At 38.1% G+C, this 20186-nt stretch overlaps 2 protein-coding genes across 6 annotated transcripts in view; one reads left to right on the plus strand and one right to left on the minus strand.

Annotated features, from left to right (window-relative positions):
• The window catches only part of ADAMTS6 (ADAM metallopeptidase with thrombospondin type 1 motif 6), a 224010-nt gene that overhangs the window by 177801 nt on the left and 26023 nt on the right, over positions 1 to 20186 (plus strand). For all 5 annotated transcript variants that reach the window (XR_012084520.2, XM_078384552.1, XM_020783724.3 and 2 more), the window contains 6 exons: positions 127 to 229; positions 1859 to 1992; positions 2553 to 2676; positions 3118 to 3198; positions 13054 to 13217; positions 14845 to 14983. Coding sequence is in view for 4 of the 5 variants with exons in the window: in XM_078384552.1 (XP_078240678.1) it covers positions 127 to 229; positions 1859 to 1992; positions 2553 to 2676; positions 3118 to 3198; positions 13054 to 13217; positions 14845 to 14983 (745 nt within the window). In the remaining variant the exon portion in view is untranslated. The remainder of the gene's footprint in view (positions 1 to 126; positions 230 to 1858; positions 1993 to 2552; positions 2677 to 3117; positions 3199 to 13053; positions 13218 to 14844; positions 14984 to 20186) is intronic.
• Positions 1 to 20186, minus strand: part of LOC144586390 (uncharacterized) — a 439742-nt gene that overhangs the window by 110721 nt on the left and 308835 nt on the right. The gene's annotated exons all lie outside the window — the stretch shown is intronic.

Consider the following 20186-nt stretch of genomic DNA (forward strand, 5'->3'; position numbering starts at 1 on the left):
TTTTTTACTATATTCAAACATCCACCTGTACCCAGAATAACTTCCCAATTTATTTAATTTATGTGAAGCCCACATGTTTTTAATCTTCATGTTCAGAAAATATAATAAGTATTATTTTTGTTTTAGCCATGTCCTTTTGGGGTACGTGATTTTCGGGAAAAACAATGTGCAGACTTTGACAATATGCCTTTCCGAGGAAAATATTACAACTGGAAACCATATACAGGAGGTAATATACATTTTGTTAGTCCTGTGTGTGATCTAGCTCTGTGTCCCTCATGTGGAAGACAGGCTGCAGAAGTCTGCCATTACAAACCTTGAGACGGGTTACGTGTTGCTAATGGTGTCCCTATCCAAGGTTGCTGTGTTCAGTCTGTTCCAACATTGTGACCTGGGTATCATTTTTTTTATTTTATTTTATTTTATTTATATCCCACCTATCTGGTCAGTTAAGACCACTCTAGGCGGCTCATGTGGGTGGAAGATACTGCTATTGTATGGCAACTCTTTGCAGGCAAGTACAGTGGTACCTTGACTTACGAACACCCTGACCTACAAACATTTTCAGTTACAAACAGCTCCGGACACTAAATAATACTTTGAGTTACAAATGGAGATTTGACTTACGAACGAAAAGAAAAAAACACTTTCCTGTCCTTTTTTGACCTAAGTTCATCTTAGCTCAAAAGAAGAAAAAAGAAAAATTCTCCCCCTAGTGGTAGAGTACGGATTAACTGGCTTTGCATTAGTTCCAATAGGAACTAATGCTTTGACTTGACTTACAAATCCTGCCTTTGACATAAGGACAAACAACAGCCAGAACGGATTAATCGGTTTTCAGTGCATTCCTATGGGAAATGGTGCTTTGACTTATGAACGTTTTGACTTATAGCCACCATTCCAATACGGATCAAGTTCGTAAGTCAAGGCACCACTGTACTTACTGGGAGTGTCTGCATTCTCACTCTCTGCATAAATTGCTTTATCCAATATGCCCAATCTCAGTGGTCTACTTAGGCAGGTGAACATTTAGGATTACTAAAAAGTTACAAATAAGACATACTCTTTAGTTCCATTTCAGGTAAAGATGATATAAAACTTTGACTTAAGGCAAGTTAAGTCTTTAACTCCATATTTTGTGCTGTCTTTGCTTGTGACCAGTTTGAAGAACTTGATAACTTTTTTCAGCAATCCCAAAGAAGCATTACCCAACCCCAGACTTTATTTTGTGTGTGTGTGTTTTATGTGTCCCAGTCTTTTGCACTACCGATACTATTTTTTTTCAATATCACAATTAAAAAAATAGTAAGGGATAAAAATATGATAAAAAATAGCTTTTAAATCTAGTCTGATGACAAAATAAATAGAATACAAATACCTTTGGAAGAAATGAAGTAGAACTAATGTATTTATGTAAATATCCTCTGATCATCTGTCATTAAAAACAAATATACTCCAGAATCTCTTCATACCCACAGGGTTCCATTCAAAAATCCTTGTCACGAAGACAACATTTAATTCTGTTCAATTTAACACAATTTGTTAACTGACATTATTGATCTTAATTCCAAAATCTCCAGTACAATCTGTGCAAACTACACAAGCCTTGTTTGATATAAGTGCAGCTAAGTCAACAGCATCAAGAAAGATGGGCTAAGCACAGAAGTTGAAAAAGACATAATGCATGTGATCAGAGAACAAGGAAATAACTATTTAGGGACACATTTATTTAATTTATTTAGTGACACTTATTAGATCTTCAAAATTAGCAAGTGGAAAAGTGGGACTTTTGTTAAATTTTACGTTGTTAATAATACGCTCTTAAGAATGATATTTTTAAATTGTTTTATTTGTCTAGGTGGAGTTAAACCATGTGCATTAAACTGCCTGGCAGAAGGTTACAACTTTTATACTGAACGTGCCCCTGCAGTGATAGATGGAACACAGTGCAATGCAGATTCACTGGATATTTGTATCAATGGTGAATGCAAGGTGCCATACCTCATGTATTTCAACAATGTTCATTACTAATAAACCATTGTTACCCCCTTTTTCATGGGGGTAGTTTGCAAAATTTCCATACTAGCCATCTGAATAATGAACCTATGGTGGTGATTAATAGAACAGTTGTAATGTTGACATTTTCTTGAATACTATATACAGATGCTTCGGAATTGCATCCCAGGTGTAACTGGTTTTTTTAATGAATAACATACTTCTTGTTTATGAAACTTCAGTCATGTGACAAAATTGGCAAAATGCTAGAGTGTACTTTCCCTGATTATTAAACATATGCATAGTCTGATCTAAAGACATCAACCACTTAGAAATGGAGAGAATAATGGTATGCCAATACATTGCCATAAAGCTTAACATTATGACCTGACATGATGAATGAAAGACAAATGAGAATTTACAGTAGTTTTGATCTGAATAAACTTAAGAATTTTATTGATTTGACCAAATGTTCCTAAAAAGAGAACCAGTGTTTTCTACATAGGCTACAAGAAACTCCCTAACTGAATAATTATTCTAATTATACTTATTTTCAGCATGTTGGGTGTGATAATATTTTGGGATCTGATGCTAAAGAAGACAGGTGTCGTGTATGTGGAGGAGATGGCAGTACCTGTGAAGCTATTGAAGGCTTTTTCAATGACACATTGCCCAGAGGAGGTAAGTGTGAAAGCATAGGTCACAATTGTGTTGAAATTCACGTCTCCTGTGCAAGTCTTAACAAAAGAACAATAGCTGGGGCCATACCCCAGTGCATTTGACCCAGCAATTAAGTTAGATGTGACAGTTCTTCTACTGGTGTTCTTGCCGGTTTCTTGACAGACTGTTTTGGTACTAGCTAATGTCAAAGTTGTAGTCAATCAATATTTAATTAGTTCTCTTTGGTTTGGTGGACAAGATGGATGCAAATTGAGATATTACTCTGTTATCCTCACCATCATTTCTTACTTCTGAGGTTGAAGTGAACTTTTTTGCTCCTTTCAAATCTGTTACTTAAATCATAAAATCATATTTATATGTTTGTTTCTTGTTGTAAGAGATACTGTTCAGTCATATCCTTATAGCTATTAACAATCAAATAGCATTACTTTTGCCTTGTAGGTTACATGGAAGTGGTTCAGATTCCTAAAGGTTCTGTTCACATTGAAATCAAAGAAGTGGCAGTGTCAAAAAACTACATTGGTAATTTATTTATTTCATTATATTATATTTTATTTATTTTATTTATAAACTGTCCCAGTAGTGAACTCGCACTACTCTGGGCATTGTACAAAAAACCAAACTCAGTACCCCCACCCACTTCATTCCAGTAATAACATAAAATGATGATCAAAATGGTGAGAGGAGGGTCTTAATTCAAGTGTTGAAATGATAAGGATGACTGGAGTAAAATAAGAAAAATAAGGGACATAGCTGATAGAATATAGTTATATAGAGAAAATAGATATTCTTATATTTGTCATTTTAAGATGTTTTTACTCCTTTTTTTTAACAATTGAGAGTTAGCCTTCCACTGGTTTCTTGCCTTCAGAGAACTCCATATAAAATTCAAATAGAATTTATTGCGACTTATAGTCTCACTACAAATTATTATTGTTTCCAGCATTATGTATCACAGGGCATGAAGATTTAGTGTAACTTTTTTTTACAATTTCTGAAATGTAATTACAGTGTGGTAAATGCAAATTATTAAAATAGCTTCATATCATCTTAAGAGTGGCCAGCAGAAATGGAATCGTTAGCAGAGATGTTGGAACTAAGGCTAGCATGAAGCAAATACAAGAAGCTCCTCGTCCTGAAAGTTAGAACTTCGACTGCAGCCTCCCCTATGAGTAGGACTGTAGGGCAGAGAAATTTTAATAGGGTAATAGAATTGCTGGATAGCTCAGTGGTTTAGATATCTGGCTGCAGAGCCAGATATTGGTAGTTTGATTCCCCACTGTGCCTCCTTGACAGGGATTGGACTCGATGATCCATAGAGTCCTTTGCAACTGTGCAGTTCTGAGATTATTATAGGGCAATATCAAATTTAAACAAAGCACTAACAAAAGTATTTGTCTTCATGGCATATGTAAGCATCAGCAGAATTCATTTTAATGCCAGAGCTCAGAAACAGTTCCTGTTCCCAGATAAATGCTTAAGTATTGGCAGGCAGATTTAAGAGCCAAAAATAACCTGAACTATGCACCTTTTGATGGCACCAGATTATTTGGAAACTCTCTGGAACCAGTTCTAATAGAAAAGACTAAAAGAAGGCACTCCCCAGTAAATTAAACAGCGGAGTGAAAATGTCTAGCAAATGTAGTTCTTCTTTCTTTTGTTCCTTATGATCTACATACCAACCATGAGATAACAGAGATTCATGATTTCAGTGGACAGGCAGGAAACACAAGTCTATGTTTCAAAATCATTCTTATCAAAAGAACAATACAGCCAGCAATTTTGAATCCCAGAATAAGTAATAATCTGTATGACACCAGACTAAGAAAATGTCGGTGTTTTCAGGGTACACAATAGCACCTCTAGACTATGTACCATGGACAAAGGCCGAAACTACACTTTCCAGAAAACCTGATTAAATCTATTGTGACTCCAGTCACAGCATATGAATGCAAAGTTGTACAGCAATTCAAAATGGTGCCCAATCTAATTCTTTTCTGCTCTAGTTTATTTACTTTTTAGATACCCTGCACTTTTGGGTGGTACATGACCACCCCTTCCCCCCACCACAATATTCTGACCACCCCTTTCTTTCTTTCAACCAACTTATACGTCTATCCTCACTGTTGTGTCTTCAATTTTTTTCTCCTTTGCACCTCTGTTTGCACATGTGGAAGACTGATCCTTTTTAAAAAACCAGTATTTAAAGTCAGACATCTGAAGATTGAGTTTTCTTGTGGTGGATGTCTCTTATAGCAACCATGGCATGTTGTGGCTCTCTGAAGAAATGATAGATCCGGAGATCTTGGGGAGGAAGAGAGTTCAGGAGAGGATGGCTAAATCTCTTCAGTTGCATTTATCTATGCTGGCCACTGAATCCGGTGACAAAGTACTGTATTTGCAAAGGTCCAGAAGTAGCCCAGTTTTCCTGTTAAAATGGCAGTGCTAGAGACACTAAGAGATCGGATCACTCACTCTTTGCAAAAGCCATCATCTATCCCTCCAACACTAAAATGGATAAAACAATCTCTACAGAATTCAGAAGGACAGCATGGGCATCCTAATTAAGTATTCAGTGCCCAACTCAGTTATAGTGGAGACAAAGAATAGATGTTAGGTAACAGGCAGATTACACACCACATCTGCCTATAAAAGAAGGAAGAACATTGGAAAAATATATTTTTTATCAGACAGTGATGGGGGCATATTTATTTATTTATTTGATTTGATTTGATTTGATTTGATTTTTACCCCACCCCTCTAGACGTCTACCCGTTGTAATGGCATACCATTACTTTATATGGGAACTAATAGCAAGCCTGCCCAAAGATAAACAATCCTTAGCTCTATTCTTTCAACAAGAGACCTACTCTTTAGCAACACACCAAATCTGCGCAGAGTAGACTTTTGGTCTAGATGGGAAGGGTATAAATCTAATAAAATAAAAATAAATAAATCCATTCAGCCTGCCATGAGTTGTACAGCAAAGAGTTTGGTGGCAGCTGTAACCTTGAGATGCCATGCTTGTTTGAGACCTTCAGGAATGCTAGATGATTCTAAGTTTTGTACAAAAGTTTTCTTGTAGGCAAAAAGCTCTTGTACAAAAGTGCTTCCATTCAATGGGGATGGACTATTCAACACAAAGACAAATGACTACCTGCATAAGAAAAAAGCTACTGCAAAGACAATGGGTTTAAACACAAATAGCCAAACAACATAACAATATAAGCTATACTGGAAGAGTACTTACCTGTATCAAAGTTTCACATCACCTTTGGATAGACATAGAGCTGTTAAATCTGCTTTTTCTCAGCAACATAAAATAAAGCAAAAAACCAAACCGTGCTGCTTATATACTGCCCGATAGCCCGTCAAAGACTCTCTGGGTGGTTTACAAGTTAATTATGCAGGCTACACATCCCCCCCAGCGAGCTGAGTAGTCATTTTACTGACCTTGGAAGAACAGAAGGCTGAGTCAACCTTGAGCTAGCTACCTGGGATTGAACCCCAGGTCGTGAGCACAGTTTCAGCTGCAGTATAGTCTATGTTTAAACTAAGTATAAACAATAATCCTTTTCTGGAAAAGCTGACAGAAAAACTAAAGAGCACTTTTGATGGGATAGACACCAAGCTTGACAATACCTTCCTTCCCTGCATACCAACCTTTCAAACTTCAGCTTTGACTCTAGCACCTTATCTAAACACCTGATGCTCCATTACCTCCAGTAAATCAATTTGACCCATGGTTATGCCATAGAGTTCAATAGACCTCCTCCTATAGGCTGCATCCAGATCATATGGCTATCCAGAGTTCTCATGGGTGAAGTTGCAACACGAACCATGTCTCAAGACATCTTCACATACCTAGTAAAAATATGTTGAATGCTAGGGATGTGTTCACTTCTCGCAAGCAGAGGAAGACACTCTATGGGGGACACCTTCACAATCAAGTGGAATGGTTGTCTAATGTATATGTTTCCCCTGTTTCCTGTAATGCAATGCACAACAATCAAATTATGTCAGGACAAATCCAATGGCTCATGGCTCATAACTTTGCTGTTGATGTCAAAGGACGGACTCAGTTTTCTAACATGTCACAACTAGACAGTACAATAATCAGACGTACAACAACTCAGTTTGACTCCTTGGCAGATATTTCTGCCAAGTGTTTATTTATTTGTTTATTTATTCTGCCAAGTGTTTATTGCCAACATTTCTGCAGTGTTTATTGTGGCAATAAACACTATTCTGCAGCAGACTAGAAAACCTATAAAACAGGTTGTATGCCTGTAAATGGAAAACTTTTGGAAAATATGCCTCTTCCATTGACGAGCGTATTAACCCTACGTCACTACTGTTCTTAAATTCTTCAATTAAAGTAAGCTGGATTATCTCTTTTATCATTAAAGGTCTACTTAGTGGCTATAGTAGCTCATCCACCAGAAGATTATCTATCTTTTTACTTATTTAAATATCCAACTTTAAAGAGGTTCTTAAAAGTTTTAAAGAATGTTTATCCATATGTAAATCCACTGTTAGAGCCCTGACCTCTTCCTTTGGTCTTGACTCAGCTGATGAAAGCCTCTTTTGAACCTTTAACAACTACAGACCTTAGATTACTGACTTTTGAAACTGCGTTCTTGATTGCAGTTACTTCTCCAAGACAGGCAAGTGAGTTCAGGGCATTGAGATGTGATTCACCATATATCCAGTTTAGCAAGGAAAAAGTCACTCTGTACATTGACATATCATTCTTGCCCAAGTTAATATCAACATTCCATATGTCTCAACCACTGGTTTTGCCAGCATTTTTTTTCCATCGCCAAAGTCAGCACTAGAGAAGTCACTTCATACTCTGGATGTGAAGAGAGCCCTTGCTTTCTACTTATCAAGGACTAAAGATTTCTGAAAACATCATGCTTCTTTGTTTGCTATCAAGGTCCTAAAATGGGCTATTTGGTGTCCTCCATAAATTTCTAGAAGTGAGTGGTCAAAGCCATTGAGTTAGCCTATGACAGTGGTTCTTAACCTTCGGTTACTCAGGTGTTTTTGAACTGCAACTCTCAGAAACCCCAGCCAGCACAGCTGGTGGTGAAGGCTCCTGGGAGTTGCAGTCCAAAAACACCTGAGTAACCCAAGGTTAAGAACTACTGGCCTATGACACTGCTAAGTTTAAGCCTCCCTTGCATATTAGAAATAATTCAACAAGATCTGTGGCAACCTCTACTGCCTTTGTGAGAGGAGTTGATATCCAAAGCATTTGCAGTGAGGTAATTTGGTCTCAACCACTAACTTTTGTTAGTCACTATAGAATCGATTTGAGAGCTATGAAAAAGGACAAGTTACTTATCTGTAACTTTGGTTCTCCAAGTGGTTCTCTACATTCACACAACCCACCCACCTCCTCTTTCAGGTCCCACCAACATTAGACAGTCATTTATGGGTGGACATAGAGGGACTTAGGGTCCTTTTATCTATGCATGTATGTAATATGTAAAGCTATCTTGAGTGCTTTTAAAGGAGAAAGGCAGGATAAATATATTTTAAATAAATTAAATACAATTAGGGAAGAGGGAAGAGCATGCACAATGGAGGATGAGGGAATGAAGGCATGAGGACAGGGCTCTGGAGCAGGGGTGTCAAACTCAAATTCATCGGGGGCCGCATCAGCAGTTTGGTCCCCATCAAAGGGCCGGTTGTATCTGTACTGATGGCCTTGCAAGGACCCCATCCGACTTGGTGGGAAAAGGAAGGAAGAGAAAGTGTGTGTGTGTGTGTGTGTGTGTGTGTGTGTGTGTGTGTGTGAAGGAAGAGAAAGTGCCTGTGTGTGTGTGAGAAAGAGAGATACAGGAAGAGAACGTGTGTGTGTGTGTGTGTGTGTGTGTGTGTGTGAAGGAAGAGAAAGTGCCGGGGTCTCTGTGTGTGTGTGTGTGTTTCTGTGTGTGAGAGAGATACAGGAAGGAAGAGAACGTGTTTGTGTGTGTGTTTGTGTGTGTGTGTGTGTGAAGGAAGAGAAAGTGCCGGGTTCTGTGCGTGTGAGAGAGAAAGAGAGAGAGAGAGACAGAGAGAGTTACAGGAAGGAAGAGAATGCGTATGTGTGTGTGAAGGAAGGGAAAGTGCCGGGGTCTCTCTGTGTGTATGTGTGTGTGTGTGTGTGAGAGAGAGAGAGAGAGAGAGAGTTATTTAGTATATGCAACTCTGCTTGGATCTCGCAAAAAAAACCGCATTCTTCAGTCCTTTCAAATCCTCAGGCATTCCAATCGAGCAAGAGAGAGAACGGAACGTCAGGGAAGGGAAGGGAAGCGAGCAACCAGCCAGCCCTCCCTCCCTTCTCTCCGCGGCTGGGTCGAACGGCCGCCTCCGACGTTACCCAACCGGGCCGGTGCATCGCTCCGCGTTCCCTCTTCTCTCCCTCTCCTCAGGGCCTCCCGCGTCCCCCCAGCATCTCCTCCCTCCGCCTCGGAGCCCGGCCAGGAACTCCCACCGCTCCCCTTCCCTTCCCTTCCCCTCAGGGGTGACAGAGGTGGCGCGGAGCCCCTTCCTCGCGCGACCTTGGGAACGGCTCTCGCCTCAGGCCGAGAGCGAGCGAGGAACAGGCACGGGAGGGAGGGAGGGAGGGGGAGCGGGGGGCGGAGGGAGAGGAAAGGAGTGACAGCGCCACAGCCAATCGGAAGGAGGACGTAGCCTTGTTAACTTGAGCCATTTTTTCAATGAATTTACTCCGTGCAGGCATGGAGTAAATTCATTGAAAAAAAGGGGGGAGGCTGCAAGGCTGGCGGCGGCTCCGCGGGCCATCAGTCGAGGTCTTGGGGGGCCGGATATGGCCCGCGGGCCTTGCTTTTGACACCTGTGCTCTGGAGAGTTTTTTGGAAGCATCTGCACAGGCACAGAGCCCCCAAATTGTATAAATACATGGAGTACCATTTGAAGAATCAGTTACATATTAGGAACATGTCCTTTTTCATGGATTTAAAAGATGCAGACCTCTCGAACTGTACAACATCTGACGTACATAGAGCCCATGATATAATTTTTTGCTATTTCAATTTTTTGTCCTCTACACAGAATCCAGTCTCATAATCTCAGTGGATAGTAAATATAATCCCTAACACAAACAGATCTCACTATCATGTTACAAAATATGATATAGCACAGTTAGCTGTCTTTTAGGATTTTTCTGTTTCCTGAACCCTACAGTATGTTATAGATTTATCTTGATGTAAGTGGGCCTCAAAACCAGAACCCTGTTACTTTTTTTAACATTTTATCAGTTTTTCACTCTATATTTGATTTGTGCTTGTCAAACATCGTGTTACATGATTTGCTTACAATTATTTGATTTTTACACCTCAGTGTCTTCCCAGTTGTCCCCCCAAATTCCAGTCATCTTTCAAACATTCAAACCATTCATGTACGTATTTTAGTATATAATATGACTACTATCATAATATTACTTTCATAGTGTACAATATTCTCAAGATCTTCTAATAACATTCTTAATAAAAGTAGTTCCAGATCCATGCCCCAACCTTATATCTAGTTTAATTTACCTAAAATGAAAACCTACTATATTACATCTTTACCCTGGTTAGAGCTCCCTTATTTCAATTTAATTCTCCTTTTTAATATAAAGGATATGCTCCTTTACAATTCCCGAAGTTAAATATATACATGTTTTTCAACATTAAGGGCCCCCTTCCTATTTTTCCCCTTTTCATCTTTCTAAGTATTTCCCTCTCTTATTTCTCTTATTTCACTTTTTGTTTCTGTCTCTCTAACCATTCTGCCATCTTTCATGCCCTCTGAAACCATTTTGTGCATCCGATTTATCTCCACTAGACCTTTATGCACTTGGTCTATCTTCAATAGATCTTCCAGGCTTTTTAAAATTAATTTTGCTGATTTTCTCCCCTTGTCTTCCCTTAATACTCTCCTCAGATCCAAGATTTAAGTTGTTTCTCTTAGGTTTTCCCCATTAATTCCCTCCAGCTTCTCTTTTGATTGGCATACATCATCCGGCACACTCTCATTTCCTTCTTCGTTATTCCCTTGTTGACTATAATTCTTCAAATGTTCATTGAATAATTTTGCCTCTTGGTAGTGGGATCTCATTATTTCTAGTATTGTTTGAAGGGTAGATTTTATTTCATCCCAAAATTGTCCTTGTTGTGCCATTCTATTCCAGCTGCCCAAGAGCTTAAGCCGAGATTCGAAGCCCCCCAAGTCTCACAGTCCAGTTCGATGATTGTATCTATGTCCTAATTGATCCCTGGCAAATTGATGCCAGCTAAACAGATATTCCAAGTCTCCAGAGTCGGTTCAAAGAGTCCGCTTTGGCTAAATAGAACTGAACCAAAATTTAAACCCCCAAAGTACCAAGATACAATGCAATGGTTGTATCCACAGCCTGATGGCCTAATTCCCACAGGTTTACGCCAGCTAGTCAAACACAAACACTTCCAGCTCCCGGGGCAGTTTCAGAGGATTTACTTTGGCCAAATAGGCCTGAACCGAGGTTCAAAACCCCCAAATATCACAGTCCAATTCAGTGTTTGTATCCATGTCCTGGTAGCCTAGTTCTCGCATTTCTGCATCGGTCAAAACTGAAATTCCAAGTCCCTGGCGGTCGTTCCAAAAAGTTCACTTTGGCCCAATATATTAATTCCCAAAGTACAGTTTAAAAGGATCCACTTTAGGATTAATTTGTCTATGCTCCAGCCAGGCATGAAAAAATCAAAAAGAAATAAAAAACAGGTTTCCAAGCTTTAAAAAGCAGTAGAGTACTCAAGGTCACTGTTCTGGGCATTATGCCAAAAAACTTCAAGTAGTCAAAACATAAGTCCAGATTTAACTAGTAATAACTTATGAGAAAATTTCTTAAGATTTATAACGCCAAATTATAATATTCTTAAAGTATATTTTAAATGTATTTAAATTAGTAGTTAATGTCCCATAAATCTTTAAACTATTTTCTTTGTGTCAACTATCCCTCTCTCCAGATTTTCTGCCACTCTATGATTGATGAGATTGATAGAAGGTTCTTTTTTCTGTATATAGGAATTGTCTTCTCCAGGGGTAATCATAAGTTGTAAAAATATATCTCACGCAATAGTAACACTGATGTTGAATAGCTGATTGTTGCTTCTCTTATTGCCAGCTGCTGATGACTTGCAAGCAAAAAACTGCTTGTTTCTGCCTGTTGGCTGATTAGGGAGTTTCCTGGATCAAACGGGGATGACTGCCGTCCCCCACCCCCCGTGATCAACAGGCTTCCCCCCCCCAGTTCACCACCTCTTTGGGGTTGTTTTGACACCCTGGGGTGTCCCAAACAGGTCAGAATTCAGCCCAGGGGACAGAGCTCTGTCCTCCTCCTGCTGTCTCGTTGCGGCGTCAAGCCGTTCTCCCAACCCTGTTACTTTTTTAACTGTACATAGAAGGAAAATCATAGAAACTACCTCAGGTAGTTGAGGAGGTGCTAGTTGCATGGTGATGATGTACCTGGTCCTGTAACTGGCACTTTTTTCAGTTAAGTGTAGAAGCTTCTGCAGTTTTCCTCTTGTGTGATTATAAGCAGCAGAGTTCTGGATCAGTGTTTTTACATTCATGGTAAAAATTAGAATTGAAATAATCCTACTTAAAATTTCCCTCTTCTATTTTAATATGAAACATTATCTGATTGGAGTAATATGAAATTACATATAGTAGGCTCAGTAATGAGCTCTTAGTAGTATTGTTTTCAAAACAGAAATATTAGTTCAAGGTAAAACAGTGAATGATAAGTTCAGCTGTTTGGCCAAATCTCAAATACAGTATTTGTTTCTACTGTTCATCTTTATTTGAACACTGACAATGGAAATACTCAGTGTTCCTCATTTGCCTCTTCTGATTTGAGTAATCTATATCAGAACTGCTGGATAGCGCAGTGGTTTAGGTATCTGACTATGGAGCCAGAGTTTGGGAGTTTGATTCCCCACTGTTCCTCTTTGACAGGGGTTGGACTTGATAATACATAGGGTCCCTTCCAGCTGTGCAGTTCTAAGATGATTATAACATTTTAAATTGTTTAGATGATTGATCACAGCTGAAGTCTACTTTATCAGTTGTTAAAGAAATTTAACAGTCAGACCAACATCGTGTACTATGAGAGATTTCTCACAGCACAAATCTTAAGGGCTTGGCTTAAGTAGAAAGAAGATTTTTTAAAAAAGAACCGATTGGTGTTAAAAACAGGGACAGCCACCTCTTGCTTCTACCTCGTTGCAGCAAAGAGGAAGCCACATCCCTCCCTTACATTTTTGGATTTATTTTACTAATTTAAAATAACCTTCTTATATATACATGCTGTTTCTTTAGTTTAAGTATTATTTTTTTTAAAAGCATTGAAGTCTGAGGAGGATGACTATTACATTAATGGTGCATGGACTATCGACTGGCCTAGAAAATTTGATGTTGCTGGGACAGCTTTCCATTACAAAAGGCCAGCAGATGAACCAGAATCTTTGGAAGCCTTGGGTCCTACCTCAGAAGATCTCATAGTTATGGTAAAGTAAATGAGTCTTTTTAAAATGTGAGTTTGTGTTCAGCAAGATAACATTGGAAAGTGACAGAAAATAAGATTATTTGACTGAGCTGTGTCTTACATCACACATGTGGGTTATCCTGCCTTATTGTTTATGAGACCTTCGTCGGGTTATTTAGACTATTCTTCTGTCATAATCCAAGTCATCTCCACCCACTCAAAATTAGTTTCATACATCTACAGGGGCTTTAAGAGTTGTATTTCTCAGACAGTAGACCTATCCCTTTGTGCAACAGAACAACACAATGAAAGCATTTTAATAATATGACAAACTAGCATGCAAACAAACAGAAATACTATGCTCATACTGTTAGAATTCTAGCATTTTTATTTGTTGATAGTCACAATTTTCTCTGTTCTTTTACATTTGTTGCTACTTAACCTTATTTTTTTCTGAATTTCTTGGCCACTAGTATCTGACATAGTATTGTAGTTTTATACAGAACTGAAAGAATATGTTAGCTAAATAACTGGAACACTGTTCGGAAATAAGAGCTATGAATTGGTGTAGAGTAATATGTTAAGGAAGGTTTTAAGAAAAGAATAAATGTGTGCTTTCTAGTGTATTTTGAAGTATGACCAGACAGTTTTATAGAACTATATTTCCTTCTCAGGGAAATAAATGTTTTGGTGGATTTAATTTAGGCTAGTCTTCTTTAAGATTTCAATTACGAGGCCATGGCAATGTATAAATCACAATAGTAAATTTGTTCATAGTTCTCTTACATTTTAATATGTCATCTGTAATATACAGGCCTATATCTTATTAAGTATTTATGCATATAGAGCTCCAGTTTTGGAACCTGTGGCAGTGATCTGACAAGATCCACATTGTGTGCCTGGTTGTCAGATTATGGTGAAGCTTCCACAGTTGGAACAGCATGCTCGCATAAATATTGAACATGATACTGTGTACTGGCCAGAGTTGACAATCTTATTCCGTGCATCTGAGACCAACACAGTGTAGTATATTACCTTTCTTTTATTTGGATGGTGGAGTAAAGTAATTTCCTTATCTGAAATTTTTCAGGATACTGTACATTTTCTCGCAAAAGAAAAGAGGAACAATGTTTCCTAAATTAATGAAGAAGAATAGTGTTCACATTTAAAATACTGTACAAGATGGTTTTGTTTTTGACATATTGAAAGAAGCATTGAGTATGTTTTATCAGTGCTTTTCCCAAGGTTTAGCAAATATTCCACTTGCAGTCATGCACATTCATCTGAATTTAGTGGTGTCATTCCACTTATGGAAGCCATTCTGTTTATTCAACTAGGATAGAGCAAGTCCCCCTCCACTTGGCAGCCAAACTGAGATTTCAAAACTTTTATTTCAGAAAATAATTTATTATATTCTAGCTATCTCTCAATGTTTAAGGGACAAGGACAGTACTACATTTGAAAAGTGGCAGTCTCCTCAATTGTCGAAATTTGGAAGCATCAAAATAATTCACTTAAATTATAGAAACACTTATTTTCAAATTTTATTCCTGAAATTAACAATAAAGCACGTATGCAGCCATTGATTAAATGTCAGTGCATTATTTTCAAAGTGCTTTAATGATATAACCAGTTATTTTCAACTGCAGATTTTACTACAGGAGCAAAACCTGGGGATAAGGTATAAATTCAATGTTCCCATCTCTCGCACTGGCAGTGGCGACAATGAAGTTGGATTTACATGGAATCACCTACCTTGGTCAGAATGCTCTGCTACATGTTCTGGAGGTTTGTTTCTTTTTTATCCTACAAAATGGAAAGATTCAGTAGATGGAAAACTTATTGGGGCTAGAACTGAGTGTAATTTAGAATTTTTCTTTCAGGTGTTCTTAAAATGTAATGATTTTACTGTATGTATTCATAAGCTTTTTGCTTCTCTTCAGTTTACTACAACTTTCGTATAAAGTCATTTATAAATTCATTATGTTCATAAATTGAATTCCAAATGGGCTAGTGTTATTGTACAGAGTCTTCTCAAAGGTATAATATTACTTGTATGGACATCCTTGGAAAATATTTCTTAAGTATGAAACTATTTAATAAACAGAAATCGCAAGACACCCATGTGGTCTTGTTAATACAAAGATACATGAGTTTTCATTATCCCATATACCTTCAGATGGTTAACAAAACTAAAAGCTGTTGGAAACTGCTTGCTGTGGATGTGAATCAGCTGATATTTACTATATCATCACAATACCTCATATTACGATTTTTAAAAAGCAGTAAAAGCTATTGTCACTCTAATCTTTTGCCCTGGACAGAACAAGTCAGCATGGCATAGGAAGGGACAAAAGCAATGCATCTTTGCTTCAATATTCCCAATTAATGTGTATGGATTACTATGTATGGATATTTAAGCTGGACAGTAAAGAGAATTAATAGGAGGGAAATCTGTTCATTTGGAATGTGGTGTTGAGGAGAGCTTTATGGATGCCATAAACAGCCAGAAAGACAAACAAATGGATCCCAGATTAAATTAAGCCTGAATTCTCTGTAGAAGCAAACATTACTAAACTGACATTGCTGAACTCTTGGCACATTATAAGAAGACAAGACTCATTGGAAAAGATAGTATTGTTGGGAAAAGTTGAAAGCAACAGGAAAAAGAAAGCAATATAAGAGATGGTTTGACTCAATAAATGAGGTCATGGTGTTTGGTTTGCAAGAGCTAAGCAGGGCTTTTAGTGATAGGATCTTTTGGAAGAGGTACATCATTTAAAAAAAACTAATAAGGGCTGCTACTTTGTGCTTCAGTCAAAAGGCACTTTTTTCTCTGTTCTTTTATGTGTCAATTAATTCTAAAATGTAACTTTTCCCCTTATTTGACATAGTTCTTGTCCAGACAGGTTTCCGTATAGTCATGTGGCCAGCAACATATGCACTGCAGACTAACATGTTACTGTATTTTTTGCACCATAAGACTCACTTTTTCCCCACAAAACAGGGGTGTGGAAAGTCTGTGCGTCTTATGGAGCTAAGAAAACAGATTATATTTTCCTGTTTTCTTCTCCTAAAAAATTGGTGCGTCTTATGGAAAGGTGCGTCTTATGGAGCGAAAAATACGGGTAAATTTATTCAGCTTCTCTGTAATTTCCTTGCCTTCCTTTGCATTCGTTTTACATCTTTGACAGCTAACACTTCTACTACCTCTCTGACTGATATCCTCCTCCTGATATATTGAACAATACAGCTTTTTAACTAGTTTAGTTATTAGAGAATTTGACCTAGAAATCATAAATGCATCAGAAGAACACTTCATAGAATTCTGTGAAGCCAATAAACTGTTTAATGCAAATACATGCTTTCAGCAACTTAACAGAGGATTGGACATGTTGACATCACCAGATAGGCAATATAGAAATCAAAAAGTTCATATAAGTGAAAGTAGTAGATGAAAAATCTGTATTCTTTGTATCAAAAGAGAACCAGGAACAGATGATGGGACTGGCCACAAGGAAAGCTGAAAAAGAACAGTACAAGAATCAGAGCACCAAATATAATTTAAAGAATATTTAAGATGAATTTAAAGTACATATAAAGAACATATTTCTATTGCTAAACCCAGTTGATCTTGAATGAAAAGAACTATAGGTTGAAATGAGAGATAATAGCTGGGAAGATTGCAAAAAGACTATTCCTGTATCTGAAAAGAAAAGCCTGGATGGATGATGAAAGAAACGCTTAAAATTGCTAAGGACAGAAGTATGTGGTAGAAATAGTCAGAATCCTGAATGCACCTTGTCAACAACTATCACATAGACACAAAGAGAGGTATTTCAATAATCAGTGCAAAGAAATACAGTAGATCAATTGAAGAGGAAAAAAGATTTCTTCCAGAAGTCCCAAGAAACCAAGGGGACATTTAAACCTAAATTAGAGATGCTGAAAGACCAAAGTAGCAGTCCTTATTATTATTTTTAAATGGCAAGCCACTTTTGCTCAGAGGAGATTCCAGAGAAAGGTATCTTTAAAGAAAATGTGAAAACAGTATACTAAAGACCTGTACAGAAGAGATAAAAGGATGACAGACTCCTTTGATGAGCAATCCTATAACAAACAACCAGCATTTGTAAAAAGTTAAGTTAAAGGTGCTCTAAAAGAACTAGGAATAAATAAATCACTAGGGTAGATAGAATACCAATAGATCTGTTTCAAGCCTCAGAGACTGAATCAGTCAAAATCTTAACAAGAATGTATCAACGAATATGGAAAAAAAATGCCCCACAGACTGGAAACATTCAGTATACATTCCAATCCCCAAGAAAGAATGTGCCAAACAGTGCTGTAACTATAGGACCACTGGGTTAATTTTGTTTACAATCAAAGGGATACCCAAGGTGTTGCAACTGAGAAAAACTTGATTTTTTTAAGCTGGATTCCAAAAACAGAGATGAACTAGATACCATGTTTCAAACATGCATTGGCTGCTGAGGCATACCAGAAGTTCAGAAGAAAACCAGTCTATGCTTTATAGACGACAACAAAGTCTTTGACTGTGTGGATAATGAAAAGCTACGGATTGTTCTAAAGTAATGAGTGTGCCTCAACCCTCGATTGCCCTGATGCGTAACCTGTATCATGGACAACAAGCTACTATTAGGACAAAATACAAGGAACACAATGGTTTCCATAGGCAAAGGTGTCATACAAGGATGTATTTTGTCTCCATATCTGTTCAGTCTGTAGGCTGAAAACACCATACAGAAAATTGAGTTGGATTCAGATGAAAGACAAGTGAAAGTTAGTCAAAGAAACATGAATAATTTAGCATATACAGATGAAACTATATTAACTGGCAGACAGCAGTAGTAACTTTAAACAACTTCTAATGACAGTGAAAGAATAAAATATGAAATTGTTGTTGTTTAGTTAAGTTGTGTCTGACTCTTTGTGACCCCATGGACCAGAGCACACCAGGCCCTCCTGTCTTCCACTGCCTCCTGGAGTTGGGTCAAATTTATGTTGGTCGCTTCGATGACACTGTCCATCCATCTCATCCTCTGTCGGCCCCTTCTCCTCTTGCCTTAACATTTCATTAAAATATGAAATTAGGACATCTTAATTTGGTCATTAAGAAGACAAGTGTCAGGACTATCGCCTAGAGTGGTCGTTCGACTAGATAGGCAGGATATAAATACAATAATTAAAGTATGGAACTTTGCTATTGACAAGGAAGAAATTGAAATTGTTGAAGATTGTGTATACTTGGGGTCAGACATGAATCCAAAGGTATACTGCATCCAAGAAATCAGAAAACAACTGTGATTCAGAAGGGCAGAAATGAAGAAACTAAATAATAAACAAATAAAGAAATAAATGAATAAAAATGAAACACTGGATATCAAAGCCCAGACCATCCACACTATTGTATTTCCAACTACTATATACAAATGTGAAAACTGGGCAACAAAAAAAGCTGACATAAAAATTGGATTTGTTTGAAATATGGTGCTGGAGGAGAACTGAAAAAGAACACTAGAACAATTGGTGAATCACCAGCAAGATGAACAAATCGGTCCTAGATTAAAAACCAAGTCCAAACTCTCTCTAGAAGCAAAAAATGATAAAACAAGTTGTACTTTGGGCACATCAAGAGAAGAGAAGACTCATTGGAGAATAGAATAACACTGGGAAGAGCAGGAGGTGACAGGAAAAGAGAAAATGAAGTGGATTGACTTCATAAAGGAAACCACAGTCTTGAGTTTGCAAGAGCCGTGTAAGGCTGTTAATAATAGGACATTTTGGAGGCTGAAATAAAATAATAAATCACAGTTTGGGTGGGCCCATTGAATTGAGAGATTTAGTGAGTCAGTTTCTCTGTAAGTTCCATTGATTCGATAGGCCTGTTCTTGCAACTTATTACTAGATTTCAGCCAATGTATGAAAGAAGCATATGACTAAAGAAGAACACTATGATGAAGAATCTGCAGTTTTAGAAAGTGAAAGTGAGAATTCTCAAAGCAGGTGGAAGAAATAATCAGCAAGTTTTATTGGCTACATCAGTGGTGTCGAACTGTGGCCCTCCAGATGTTCTTGGACTTCAACTCCCAGAAGCCTTCACCACCACCTCTGCTGGCCAGGATTTCTGGGAGTTGAAGGCCAAGAACATCTGGAGGGCCACAGTTCGACACCACTGGGCTACATGATAGGATACCAACAGAGTTATTTCTGACTACAGAGACTTAATGTATCAAAATCCTAACCTCAGTACACCAACCAATATGAAAAATAAAACAGTGGTGCATAAACCAGATTCACTCAATATATATCCCAGTCCCCCAAAATGAAGACACCAAAGAACAGTAATTATAAGACCATTGCATTAATTTCCTGTGCAAGCAAAGTGATGCTTAAGGTTTTACAACATAGATTTTTACAATGTATGGGCTGAAATCCAACTGAGTAGGTATGCAGGTGTAACTTGATGTTGTACCTGTGGTAGCTACAATCATGCCAAAGCCAATGTACTACCCGTGAAGCATTTCCACAAGTGCAACAACAGGCAGCTAAAGTGAGCAAACAGATAGGCTTCCTTCTCTGCCATACTGCCTTTCATGTCTTGTCTCTTTCTCCAGACTCTTGTTTTTTCCCTCCCACCACTTTGCCTTTCTTAATACTCCTCAGAAGGAAGTTTCTTAAAGGCACCAAGAGCACACACCTCTTCTCAGTCCTTCTCAGCTCAGGCACCAAATCCCTGAATAATCAGTTTCATGGAAGCCAGCTACAGCTTCTGCTCTCTCCACTTGCTTGTCTCTGCCCCTCTTCAAAAACACACAGTCTAACTAAGCAAGGCATAATGTCTGACAGGTTTACACTGTGTTAGATTAGGCATCCTTCAGTCTTGAGAAACTATGGTAACGTGCTCTGTGTTGAGGACTTGAAACAGTGTCTAGTGTGGCTGAGAGTGACAATCCCTTCCACACTGTAG

The sequence above is a fragment of the Pogona vitticeps genome, chromosome 2 (assembly GCF_051106095.1).
Source record: "Pogona vitticeps strain Pit_001003342236 chromosome 2, PviZW2.1, whole genome shotgun sequence".
Taxonomy (NCBI): domain Eukaryota; kingdom Metazoa; phylum Chordata; class Lepidosauria; order Squamata; family Agamidae; genus Pogona; species Pogona vitticeps.